Source organism: Branchiostoma lanceolatum, chromosome 13 (assembly GCF_035083965.1).
Source record: "Branchiostoma lanceolatum isolate klBraLanc5 chromosome 13, klBraLanc5.hap2, whole genome shotgun sequence".
NCBI lineage: Eukaryota > Metazoa > Chordata > Leptocardii > Amphioxiformes > Branchiostomatidae > Branchiostoma > Branchiostoma lanceolatum.
Window position 1 is genome coordinate 8,374,870 of NC_089734.1, and position 12,921 is coordinate 8,387,790.

General features: G+C 40.2%; 1 protein-coding gene across 8 annotated transcripts in view; it reads right to left on the reverse strand.

Annotated features, from left to right (window-relative positions):
- Window positions 1-12,921, reverse strand: part of LOC136447593 (band 4.1-like protein 5) — a 41,991-nt gene that overhangs the window by 17,154 nt on the left and 11,916 nt on the right. For 7 of the 8 annotated variants that reach the window (XM_066446600.1, XM_066446602.1, XM_066446596.1 and 4 more), the window contains exons 2-11: window positions 11,539-11,643; window positions 11,109-11,151; window positions 10,652-10,678; window positions 10,055-10,133; window positions 4,230-4,274; window positions 3,801-3,880; window positions 3,309-3,429; window positions 2,599-2,686; window positions 1,563-1,721; window positions 544-713 (exon numbers count right to left, since the gene is read on the reverse strand). In XM_066446600.1, the coding sequence (XP_066302697.1) occupies window positions 544-713; window positions 1,563-1,721; window positions 2,599-2,686; window positions 3,309-3,429; window positions 3,801-3,880; window positions 4,230-4,274; window positions 10,055-10,133; window positions 10,652-10,678; window positions 11,109-11,151; window positions 11,539-11,643 (917 nt within the window). The remainder of the gene's footprint in view (window positions 1-543; window positions 714-1,562; window positions 1,722-2,598; window positions 2,687-3,308; window positions 3,430-3,800; window positions 3,881-4,229; window positions 4,275-10,054; window positions 10,134-10,651; window positions 10,679-11,108; window positions 11,152-11,538; window positions 11,644-12,921) is intronic. The other variant, XM_066446597.1, reaches the window with a different exon arrangement.

The window sequence follows — 12,921 nt, forward strand, 5'->3', positions numbered from 1 at the left end:
ATGGAAAGATGGTAACAAATTTCACTGTCGCCATGCGGTAGAACATTTTCGCTGTAGCGTTGGAATACCTAGTTCAATGTAGAAACTCATGGATGTAATGGGCCTTTAAAATATCTTTCTGATTCCAAATTTCCAGCATCTTTCTTAATCTAAAATCTTCTTTGACGGTACAAACTGTATTAGGCAAAGTCCCTGCTAGATTCTAATCTTTCACAATGAACAGAATGTACAGGATGCTTTGCATGTTATTCAAACATTGACTGTTGGCTTTGACCCTTTACCTGAATCTGAACCTTGACCCCTTACCTGAACCTTGACCTCTTCTGTATCTGTATCTATATAGCCGGTATAACTGCCATTCGGCATAACACACCAGCTTCGAAGGCACGCGGTGCAGCAGCAGCTGGTTATATTGCACCGAAAGACCTGTTACACCTATTCTTTGCCTTTTTTTTTGCATTCTCTTATGTGAATCTGAACCTTGACCTCTTACCTGAATCTGAACTTTGACCATTTACCTGAATCTGAACGTCAACCCCTTACCTGAATCTGAACCTTGACCCCATGCGGAGGAGCTGCTGCCTCCTGCCCGCCTTTTCGACGGGCCCCTTGAGGCGGAAGAAGGCGTGGTGTTCCACCGCACACTTCCACAGGTGCTTACAGGCCTTGGGGTGGTCCAGTCTGAACACAAACGTGTGGGTCTGTTCTCTCCCCTGGAACAACAAGCTCAGGTTATTCACATGGTTAGAACACTTCAATGTGGCCACCTAATTCTGATACCAGATGATCAAAGTTGGTTCTTCTGAGCAATCAGAAATCAACAAAAGTTCAGAATGGAATAGAAATTGAATAACACCAACATCTGCTCCTGAAAAACTTCAGATAGTCATTAGCAGACCCTACACAACAGAATATGACTTCTTTACAAACCTCATCATCATCCTCTACCACAGCCTCCCTCCCCTTACCTCATCATCATCCTCTACCACAGCCCCCCTCCCCTTACCTCATCATCATCCTCTACCACAGCCTCCCTCCCCTTACCTCATCATCATCCTCTACCACAGCCCCCCTCCCCCTTACCTCATCATCATCATCCTCCACCACAGCCCCCCTCCCCCTTACCTCATCATCATCATCCTCCACCACAACCCCCCTCCCCCCTTACTCATCATCATCCTCCACCACAGCCCCCCTCCCACTTACCTCATCATCATCATCATCCTCCACCACAGCCCGCCTCCCCCTTACCTCATCATCATCATCCTCCACCACAACCCCCCTCCCCCTTACCTCATCATCATCCTCCACCACAGCCCCCCTCCCCCTTACCTCATCATCATCCTCCACCACAGCCCCCCTCCCCCTTACCTCATCATCATCCTCTACCACAGCCCCCCTCCCCCTTACCTCATCATCATCCTCCACCACAGCCTCCCTCCCCTTACCTCATCATCATCCTCTACCACAGCCTCCCTGCCCTTACCTCATCATCATCCTCAACCACAGCCTCCCTCCCCTTACCTTATCATCATCCTCTACCACAGCCTCCCTCCCCTTACCTCATCATCATCCTCCACCACAGCCAGGATCAGTTTCTTGCCCTGGAAGTCCAGTCTGGTGATCTTGGGCCAGAAGAAGAGGCCGATCTTTGTCTTCCCTTCGAAAACCAGAACTCCTGTTGGTGTCAGTCCTAGTGAGTACTCATTTCCATCTCTTCCCTGTAGAAACATATACACATATATAGAGATTACAACATGGTGTATTTCATATCGCCCAATGTATCAGCGGGAGGGTCACGACCACCCGAAAAAACACACATTTCAATGCAAAATGCGCCAGAAGTTGAGAGGGTTGTTTGAAAAATTTCATTTAATCATTCTTTCGCAATAAATACAATCAAGCCTGGGGTTTATCTGCAATTTCTTTTTTGTCATTGTCAAGTGTAAATCAAAGAAACAGCACAGTCAAATGTCTTGCAGTTTTTTAATAGGACATGACATGGTCTGGATTGTTTCAAGACATACAACACCAGTGATAGGACATAAAGTGTTATGTTTCCAATTTAGCTGCACAGCCATTGTATCAAATTTCATAAATCTTGACACAGTCACAGTAGGTTATCTATGTAAGATATCTGATTTTGGGAAACAACCATAACCAGAGCCTTCAGCAAGCTTCCAAGTACTACAATAAACCAGTATTTTTGACAAGCTACTTTTTGGGTTAGCTTGATGTCTTATTGCCTATCTATACTGTCTTATTAGATAGATTGCACGCTATTAGATAGATTGTCTCTACTGTTATTCATATACTAAATTAGTTCTTTAGAATTGATAGATATTAGTAATAATTCAATTGTCATGTTGCCATACATTGTACCTGTATCTATGTATCTATCTTATCTATGTATCTATCAGTCTAGCCTGTCCATATGAAGGCAAGAAATGGAGCTTTGTATTTGAAAAGTAGAGAAGCAAAAAGATTAATGGTACGATGTGAATTTTTGAGTTATTGCTGCAAGCATGGTGTATTGAGGACTAGAGTATATTGCTGATCTAGTTGACTTTGACACCCATATGACCATCTCCCACTGACCTTGACACAGTGCATGTCCACTCCGTACATCTCCAGCCACTTGGCCTTGTTCAGGTAGTTCATCTCAGCTGTGGCTGGGCTCTGGCCACTGGGAAAATAAACAAAAATAAATGTCACATTTGTACTTACAAATCACAAAACAGCAATGTACATAGAGTAGTAGGTAGGAAATTTAGTACAAACTTTGATGTGAAAGGAAATAATTGAAGAATTTGTTTTTGTAATCAATTGGTCATGAAAAGTTTTCTAATGTTGTCTGTCTACTGTCCAATGCAAACTACTGCTTCTTCAAAACCTCCTCCATTTCCACCCAAGCCCACTACAATACTTGTTAGAACAGTCAAACAAGCAACCAATCAAGGGACTGAGGAAAAATGGTTGCTGTGGACAGGTAAAGTGGATGGGACTGTTTGAATGTGGCTTGTGACTGGAGGTGGTTGCCTGACCAGATTGGACTGTACCATGTTTTCAAAAGCTCTTCCATTTCCACCTAACACAATGCTTGTTGGTCCATGGTTAATACATTTACACTCTACTGTAAATGCAGAAATGCTCGCAGTGGTTTTATGTTTGCATTTTTCGCGGCGACCGTTTCGTTGCAAACTTAAAACCCCAACAAACATTTTTGTCCAAAACTGTAGCAGTATGTGACTATAGCACTGCTACGAGCTTAAAAACCATGCAAACTCAAATGCATTTACAGTACTTACTTGTTCTTCTTCCACTGCTCCAGAATCTCTGCTTCCATCTCCTCTGTTTGCTCAGGATGGAATCTGAACTCTGACACGACGTCCGGTTCATACTCGTTGGGGTCCCAGTCACCGAGCTCAGCTGGGAAGATGATATGAAAAATAAAATTTTCTTTACCAAATTTGTTTATCTTCATTGAAAAACATTTATTCAATAGTTGTTGGGAAATTTTCAAGCCTCCCTCAGCATCTGACATGTGATTTTCTCATCCTGAGGAAAGTCAAAGGTTTGCTTGAAAGTTTGGTGAGTCCATATTTCATTGTAACTGTTGCCATATTGTCTAAAAACACGCTTTTTTAGCTACTCTGAAGAAGAAGCCACTCCTCACATAGCTAGACATGATACAACACTATACAAAGTCTATTCGATTTTTTAAAAAAATGTTTGAGAAAGGAACAGAGACTAAACCTTTCACCAGGGATCATTTACAAAAGGACAGAGCCAATACTTACATTGTAGTGCAAATCCAGCTAACTCCACTGAAGTGGTGCGGTCACATTCGAGCCTGGAAAAAACAATATCCCCTTTGCCACTGGAGTGGTACAAAGAGTCAGAAAGCATCACAAACTATCCACGCAAACATGCACACAAGAAAAACATAAAAAGCACAAAACAGGCAACGAAAATACTCATAAGAAAAAAAACAGCCAGACAGGCAAAAAACTTCATTCATGCAGGCCCACATCATTCATTCAAACAATACCAATTCCACATTGTTAGGATCAGAGTTGAACATATCAATACCAACTTGATAATGGCACATGCATGTTCCCATTATTCCTTTGCAAGAAGGGAAAAGTAAGCAATTAAACAGCTTTCTAAAAGAGAATACAATTATGTAGCCAAAAATTCAACACAAAGTATTCAAAATGATAACCTACTTCCCAGACAGCATGTCCTTTTTTAATTGGAGGAAGAAGAGATATCTGGAAGATAAAACAAGATAATTGTAAATTGTAAGGCATAACATCAAGTACATCTTGAAGGTTTTGTTTGTTTGTTTGTATTGCATTCCCGGTAAAGAAACGCATCGTGACGTAACACACCAAGATTGTACTGAAGAGTACAAGCTGCATGTCTGGACAGATTTGCTATTTGTACACTTTAAGTTTAACTTCATGAAATATCTTTGTCATATTTAAAGGGTGTCACAGGGGTTCATCTAAGGCCCAACTTACACACAGCTTTTCTAGATATCTGAACTGTAGATATCTGCCAGGCGACAGCTTTTTTCTGTGTCTAAACAGGAATTTTATGGTCTTAATGAGGGTTTTTTTAGATGTCGGGAAAATTTCAGCCGACCACTCTGAAGCGTTCGCCCGACAACTCAGCGGGAGTCCCCGACAGCTTCAGCCCAAGTATAAACAAAATGTGTCGGGTCCCAGATATCTGAAGGACAGGTTTCAGGTTAATTAGCAGACTTGTGGACATCAAGTTACCCATTTTGATGTTAGCTATGGCAACTGTACCATCATCTATACTAGTAAGGGAATTTATAAAAACTTCCCATGGAGTATTAAGTAATTTTACAGTGCCTTACAGGCGAATCCAGAGGAAACAATTTCTTACAGTAATAATCGGTAAAATCAGGCCATCAAACATATCTTTGGGATTCTAACAAGTTGACAGATGTCATTGAAAGCACTTTTGGAAGCAGACTTCTAGCTTGAAACACAAATTTATCACGATGTATCACTACTGCATTCCAACTCCACGGGTGTCCTGCAGTACTTCCTGTCGTGTGTATAAATGCATCCCGACATCATGTCGCCTGGCAGATATCTGCAGTCCAGATATCTAGAAATGCTGTGTATAAATTGGGCCTAAATCAGGAAAGAGGGGCGCTGCACCCTCTTGTTTCAGCCCAGCGCCCCCTTGTGGAATTCAGATTTTAGCTTAATATCCAGCATACAGACTTCACTCAGCAATCGATTCATCCATAAATACATAGAATTCGCTCCCTTGCATGTGTGTGCTCCCTCTTGTTTCGTTTTTCTAGAAAAACCCCTGGTGTCACATAAAAATATCAATCCCAGTGGCCTACATGTGTATCAATGGAAACAACATCTAATTCAAGATAATACAAGAATATGGTTTTATAGGACAAATATTACATGCACACTACATGAGTCAGAAACATCTAGTTGGTATGCTACAAACAATGAAATCTATTGTATACCTATACTATAGCCATATGCTGGGAACCCGATTCACTGAGATGAACCCTTTCCTGAACTTTACAACACCCCTTGTCAAGACGCTGCATGGAACACCTGCCAAGAGCTTCAACCTCTGACATGTCTGATTCTGAACAAAAAATCCACCACTGTCCTAACAAACACCTCCTGACAGATAGGTCTTCCCAGGGGTGCACCCTGCACACATCCCCATTTGTGCAAGGTAATGCAAACAGACATCCTCCAACCACAGGAGGTTTCTACAAACAATTGGGAAAACTCTTCACACTGCTTTTAACTTTAACCCTACCATTGATTTCGTGGTATACCGCTATCACTGTACAACCAGTACAAAGTTTAGAGGGGTAATCTGTGGACCTAATACTCAATATTGCCCATAATAGAGTAGTATTGATTTAGCTGTGGGTTAGAGGTCTGAGTCAGATAGTACAAAACCATAACAGATGACAGCACAACTATAGGATCTCAGACAGCTGTGTCTTGCCAATCATGGTCTCATTTAGTGGGAACTACCATTGTTAATCTTGATCTGTGGTGACCTAGTGACCCTGACAGTACTTGTACTTGACAATGGCCTTGTGCTTGAGGTACATGGGGCCAACATGAGGAGATTGCTAGGAGTCTTTGAACTTGTTTCATGTTTGAGCTCTGCGGAGTGTCAGAATGTCTCAGACTATTGTTGTCCTTCCCCATTGATGTAGTTGTGGGGTGGGAGGGGGTTGCAAGGTACTTGATTTACATAAAATAACAACATGGTTAAGGTCTCATTTATGAGTTTTTTCGTCCCATAGGCTTACATGTTATAAAACGTGTTTTACATGGGCGCGTTCGTAATGAAGCTATAGGAAGTGCACCAATGTTATTCATTTTGTGTTGAGGACATTTACCCTAGATCTTAAACTAGTGTACTTAACATGTATAACTACATTTTAACATCTCAAGAGACGTGCATTTAGGGGCACATGCAAACCTTATCATCTTTGGCTTTCAGTTGCATTCAAGACATCTGTAGCCATTTAATATTCATATTCCGGTCCTGTCCTTGACTTTCTAAATCCCACAGTATTGCTATAGGGGTTCTCAGTTTCCCAGGACCTTCCAAGCTTAGAAACTTGAGTGTTAAGTTTGACATCATGAGCCCTAAAATGTCGAGGTCTGCAAATCCTGCACCATTCAAACAACCAGGGTCAATGTAGACTAGCGGTAGAACATTAACTTTAATGGCAGAGCATGAAGCACTCTAATAATAGGCCTGTTTGATAATGACCCACATTTACAGGAAGTGATTGTACCATTTACGAGATGTGATTGCATACAGGCCCTCATGCCCTGTAATTACCTTGTGTGATAAAACCCATCTATGGGAAGTACAGCTGGTCAAATGCAACCATTTTGTAATCAGCTTTGACCTTGAAGTCACATTCTTTTTATATACATCTATTATGTAATGTTGGTGATCTACTTTGCAGAGAACTTTAGAGCTGATAAAGGCCACAAATTGAATTTTGGTTTGCGATAGCTACAAAAAAATGTTTTCGTCTCGTACCAGTTGCAATTGCTATTTCAACAGAACTTCACCAGTCTATGAATCTCAGCACAGACTGGAATACGCCGTGTTGTATTTGATCAAACCCATCCGAACAAAAACGCATTTCAATGTAAAATGTGCCAGAAGTTGATAGAAGTTTGTGTCTTTGGACATAAAATTGTAACAACAAGGATTCCAACATCCCAATGCAGTATCTGAATTCTAGACAGCGGCACAACTGGTGCATGTGAAATGCGTTCGAATCATTCGATGGAAGCCCATGCAAATTGACTTCGAAGCCCAGGCAATACGGTAAAAACTAAAATATTATATAGACCGATCCAGAACACCCGAATTAAACGTTATCCCAGCCAAGGTATGCCATGACAAAGAACATGACACAGAAACTCTCCTGGGTATTTTAGCAGTGTGGGTCGGGAGAAAGTTTACAGAAACAGACATATTTCTGACTTGTGGAGAGCCACACTAACTTGTAAACAATTACAAGCTGGAGGTCATGACCCTGGAGGTCAGCTGAGTCACATCAGGCTGATGTCAGCTCCAGCTGGGATCTAACATCAGGGCTGCCTGCCAAGGGACTGGTCATTAGATGTCACGGGGAGGGAGGGAGCAAAGGACAGGTCATTAGATGTCACAGGGGGAGGGAGGGAGCAAGGGACCAGTCATTAGATGTCACAGAGGGAGGGTTAAGAAGGTCAAAGTTGAGCAAAATATTCTATCCATATTACACAAGGTGAGATAAGCCTTTTTATTTGTTTTCAAGATACAACTGTGTGGGTATAGTACAGACAGGTATTCCTGAAATGACAAAAGACTGAAGACTGTTACTAGGGCCCTGGTCGGCTAACTGTTACTGTTAGCAACAATTGGAACCACTGGCATCGGACTGTGAGTGACCGAGGTTGTTCAAGGTTTCCGATAAAGAGAAGACATTATGAGCTTCCATGATAGTAACCTTCATCTACAAATCTTAAATGTTTGTTTATAACATTGTACATTCACTCAATTTTGTGGACAGGTGAGAAAAAATTCCAAACCATCATCCCTGTAATGCTGCATAGCTTCTTCCCAGCTGTAAGACCATGACCCGGAAACCTTGAGGGTCGCAAAAGTTTACCTTAAAACTCATAGCTGACAGGAAACCTAATTAAATACAATGACTCAAATGGAACACATTATCCATATTAGGACTGCCTTGGGAAGTGTAGCATTCCTGCTAACGATCATGATGATAAATTTGTCAGGTGATATAATTTGGACAATTTGATATCTTTCGAGGATTGTATCTGTGGAATGCATGTGGTTAATGTAACAATTACTCCACTTGCAGATCCATGATAAACGTATGGTTCTGTAAAATACATGTACCACCTCAACTTGCCAAAGTTCTACATTTTGTACATGTCAGCGTTGAGAAGTAGTGGAGTGGAGAGGAATTTCAATTAGCACAAAGGGGAGGGGGGCAAACTGTACTCCCTGTCAAGCTGACTCCTCTGTCCATTTGACCAATTTCTACTGTTTCCAGTCACCTCTGGAGCCTTGTAAATGCTCCAAAAGATTTATACTTCAAGAAAGATAAAGTACTAAATACAACTGAAATCAGTGGATGAAAACAAATACAAATTCTGACACATATGATGGCAACAACTGCTGTAAATTCTTGGCAGGGATAGGTAAACATGAGTTCCTTCCCCTCCGATTCCATCTGTGTTCCATCACCAGTGTATGGACACAAGAGCTGAGAACATCATCCTCACTGCTAGAGTCCCCAACAGCTGGCAGTTTCTGGCAGAGGGTATCCCTCAACAGTAACAAAGTGGACATAATGCACTTGCTTCAAAACCAACTGCAAGCCACAGTGTTTATTCAGGTTGTCAGCTGGCAGTACTCAGGGTAAAAATAATACTGTGGAAATAAAGTCTTCAACACCTGAAGTCTCTCCAGTAGTAAAGTCTATTGAATATGATACAGTGAATACTTTACAAGAAATTGACTTGACAAACATATGGAATACAACCCAGTAGTATACAACTACAAGGCCTTGGATGGTCCACACAATCCTGGAATGACAATTCAGTAATTGGATGAGGGGCCTTAACTGGAAGTTAGAGATCTTCCTTCCTGGCTGAATGATCTACTCAACTCTACTCTATTCTACTTTACTCTAATAACTGACAGAAGGGAACTTCTAAGATGACAATTGACATTTTCGAGCAATTTGTATGTTTTGTGGATTCTTCACTTCACTTCACTAGAATCTCAGACTGAGGCAGAGAAGCACTTCTGGCTGATAATGCTGCCCTTGATTTGACCTCTACATCAACTTTTGTCAAGTAAGTTATAAATCGAGTTAGCAATGCAAGACAATTCCCCCCAATGGCAGCATTGTCTATTAATTATATACCATTTTCAACAATTTTCTGTCAGACGTAGGGGTGGATACCGGTTCGCTGGACCTGATTCGGACCTTTATAACATTAAAGAAACAAGTCCAAAAAACCTGAAAGCCTAAAAACTGAGTCCAAAAAAACTGAACAAAGTACAAATATGTGTTTCTAGTTTGTTTGATAAAAAGTGTTTTGAGTCTCCCCCCTGACATAAAAGGCATTTTGAATAAGTGTTACATTCAATTATCAAACACTGGTTTAGCTTGAAAGTTTTCTCACCAAGAAACTTTTATAGTCGTGCGTGTCAGTATTAATTCTCTATGCTTAATATTGGTCTAATAAAACAAAACATCAACTGGACAGGATCAGGTCCAGGTTCAGGTCCGGACCTGAACCTAAATCTCTGGACCTGAAGTTGGACTTGGACCTTATTAAGCCAAACCGGTATCCACCCCTAGTCAGACGTTAACCTCTTTAGCAGTTTTTCCAAGAAGCCAGCAACCGATAAATTCTGTATCTCAAACAATTGGGAATATGACGTGTTTGCAGACATATCTTTTTAAGAGACCCACCTTGTGTATTCCTCATGTAGATTGTTGGGTTCTGAAGAATAGAACTTCACACTAAATCTTATCGTGTACGGAGGTCCGACTGTGGCAAAACAAAAATACAACAATTATTCAACTTGATCACTCAAACATGAAAACTACAATGTTTGAACTGTTACTAGTGTTAGATACAATTGCAACATTGTCATATTACATGATGCGAAACACATCAAAACAGCAACAGTATTCTTGCTTCTTTTTCTGCACTTTCCTGACATTGTAGAATGAACATTAACATGGTCAGCTAGTTCACACACAAAGCAGCCATCTTGATTTTATGACTTTTTCTAGAATGACAAGGATAAAGAGAAGACAGAATGGCATTTCCTTGCAACTTTCAGTAAAGCAGAAGCACAAAAACAAGAAAACCTTGCTTCCACATGTGAGTTTAAAATAAAAACAAAAAAAATTGCCTGCAGTAAGGAAAAATGTGTGGGTGCATTTGTGCATTTCCAAATGAACATTGCATAGATCGAAAACAAAAATAGTTGTAGTGCAGTCAAAAACGTGCTATAAAAATGTTGTGCACATAAAAACCCATAACAGAAAATACCAATTTACCAGGAACAGTGGAATCCTTATTCCAAGCTGCCATCAACAATACAGGAAAACAAGGAAAAAAATTGATTTGCTTTGTTAAAGGTGTTAAAACAGTTAAAAACAAAAACGAAAAAAAAAGGAGATGACAAGTGACATTCCAGGTACTAAGTATAATAAAATAAAAAGAATTTGAATTACACATATCTATTTGGAGTTTGGGACTGATTTTTGGACGAAAAGGGAAATGCTTAATTTTGCGGCCAGTGGAAGAAGTAAAATAGAGGTTTCCGTTATGTTATGTTAAGTTGATTCAGGACAAAGAGATACAAAGACAAATTAGAACATTTAAAGAGGTAGAATCTAGTGTATGGAAGCATTACCATGCAATAGAAATGAATGCATAACATGATAGTCTATCAACAGGCAAAATGCATATGAAAACATTTGAAGTTAAGTCCACTAACTTTGGAATACTTACTTTTTATTTGCTTCTTTACACTTTTTGTTGGATCCAGCCAATGCTGTAAGAAAAAGAACAATTCTTTTACAAACATTTCACATCCTAACCAAAGTATCATGGCTATCTTATGATTGTATCATTAGCCGTGACATATTTGCTGTGGACTGTCAATCGCTAAATATCTAATATCATATCAAACATTCCATTAACAGACTAATTTGAGCTTATATTAGCAAAGGAACCAAGGGTGTCTTTGGTCTATGTGACTCTACAATGATGAACAATCAGAAATTTAAGACCTGCTGAATTTGCTAAAATTTGCTAGAATATCAGGGAACAGTTTTTCAGGATTCCGGGTACATGTACCAGTACAATTACTAGTACTGCCTAGTACTACATGTAGAAGTAATATTTATCTTTCTGTCTTCATGTATTCTGAATAACTCACAGAAATTTGTGCAGCGTCCATAAACTGGAGCCCGAAATAGTCCTTCTCTATCAAGTCCATCCGGTACAGGACTTCCTCGTACAGCTCCTGGGCCTTGGCCTTCTTCTACAGGGGGAAAACAACAAAAACATGTAAATAAGGAGCATAACAATCCTGCTATGTGTGCTCACATAACATGGCTGTTAGTTTGAAAACACACAAAATTTTGAGATACTTTATAAATGTATACAATTTATGTGTGACATCCAAACATGAACCAATACAATATGTTAGTGTTTTATCATACTATATTTATAGACGAAACAAAATATCTCAAGTGACCCCAGGCAAATCAATTTTTGGCTCCCATTTGCTGTCAAGAAATCTTAAATTGAATCAAACAATGTGCCTATGCTTGGGGGCTAGGGTGGACAGGTGACTGAGCTAAAAGCTAGGAAAGCGCAGGGCCTGAAATACCACTTCATCACTGAAGTCAGCTTGTCTAAACCCTATATTTAAGGGATTAAAGAGAAATGGTTCCCGCAGAGACAGGTGACATTTTCAGACTGGTTTAAGACCAAGCCCCCTGAACACCTGGACTCTGTAACTATGACAACCACCTCCTACACAGGTGACTTTAAATTACTCCTAATCGTTTTTGCCTCAAGCAGTTGGAACACACAACTGTACTATATATAACAGCAACTCAGATAGAAAACATCTCAAAGTAGCGTGACAGACCGGTTACATCTACTAACATACATGTAATTCCATCAGGGTACATAATTCTGCCCCTCTGAAAAGATACGTCCAAACAGATCTCCAAATCAATGTCCCCCAGTATAATGCACTCCTGTATATCTACACTGTGCATACCTGGGGAGTGCTGCTCTAGAGATTTCTCAAACCCACTGTTTTTCAAAGTGGCAGATTTATGTAACCTAGTGGATTAATGGTCGGTTAACAATTTGGGAGTATGAGTCTATGACTGTAGATACATTTTTCTCAGCTCAAGTCACTAGTTTTTATTTCTCTTTTTATTGCTTGTATTCCTCCCGAATCATCCTGAGACATTGTACAATAATGACATCCAAGAATGTTGGTGCAACACTTTCTACAAAGCAATAAAATACAATACTAAAACAGTTCCTTAGTGTCTAACACACCTTGTAATCGACTAATGGTCTAGTACATTATTGAGAGAGCTTCAATCTTGCCTAATACCTTATGTTAGACACTACCCAATGTATGTACTTATTGTCTTGATACTTGAAAACAGGGGCCACTCAACTGTTCACCATTAACGTTAGTTATTCTAAACGACTGCTTGAAGATATGGTGGTATTTCAAGGAGAGCCATTTAGACATAAAACGCAAAATGAAGGTGACTAACTACGTAAATAT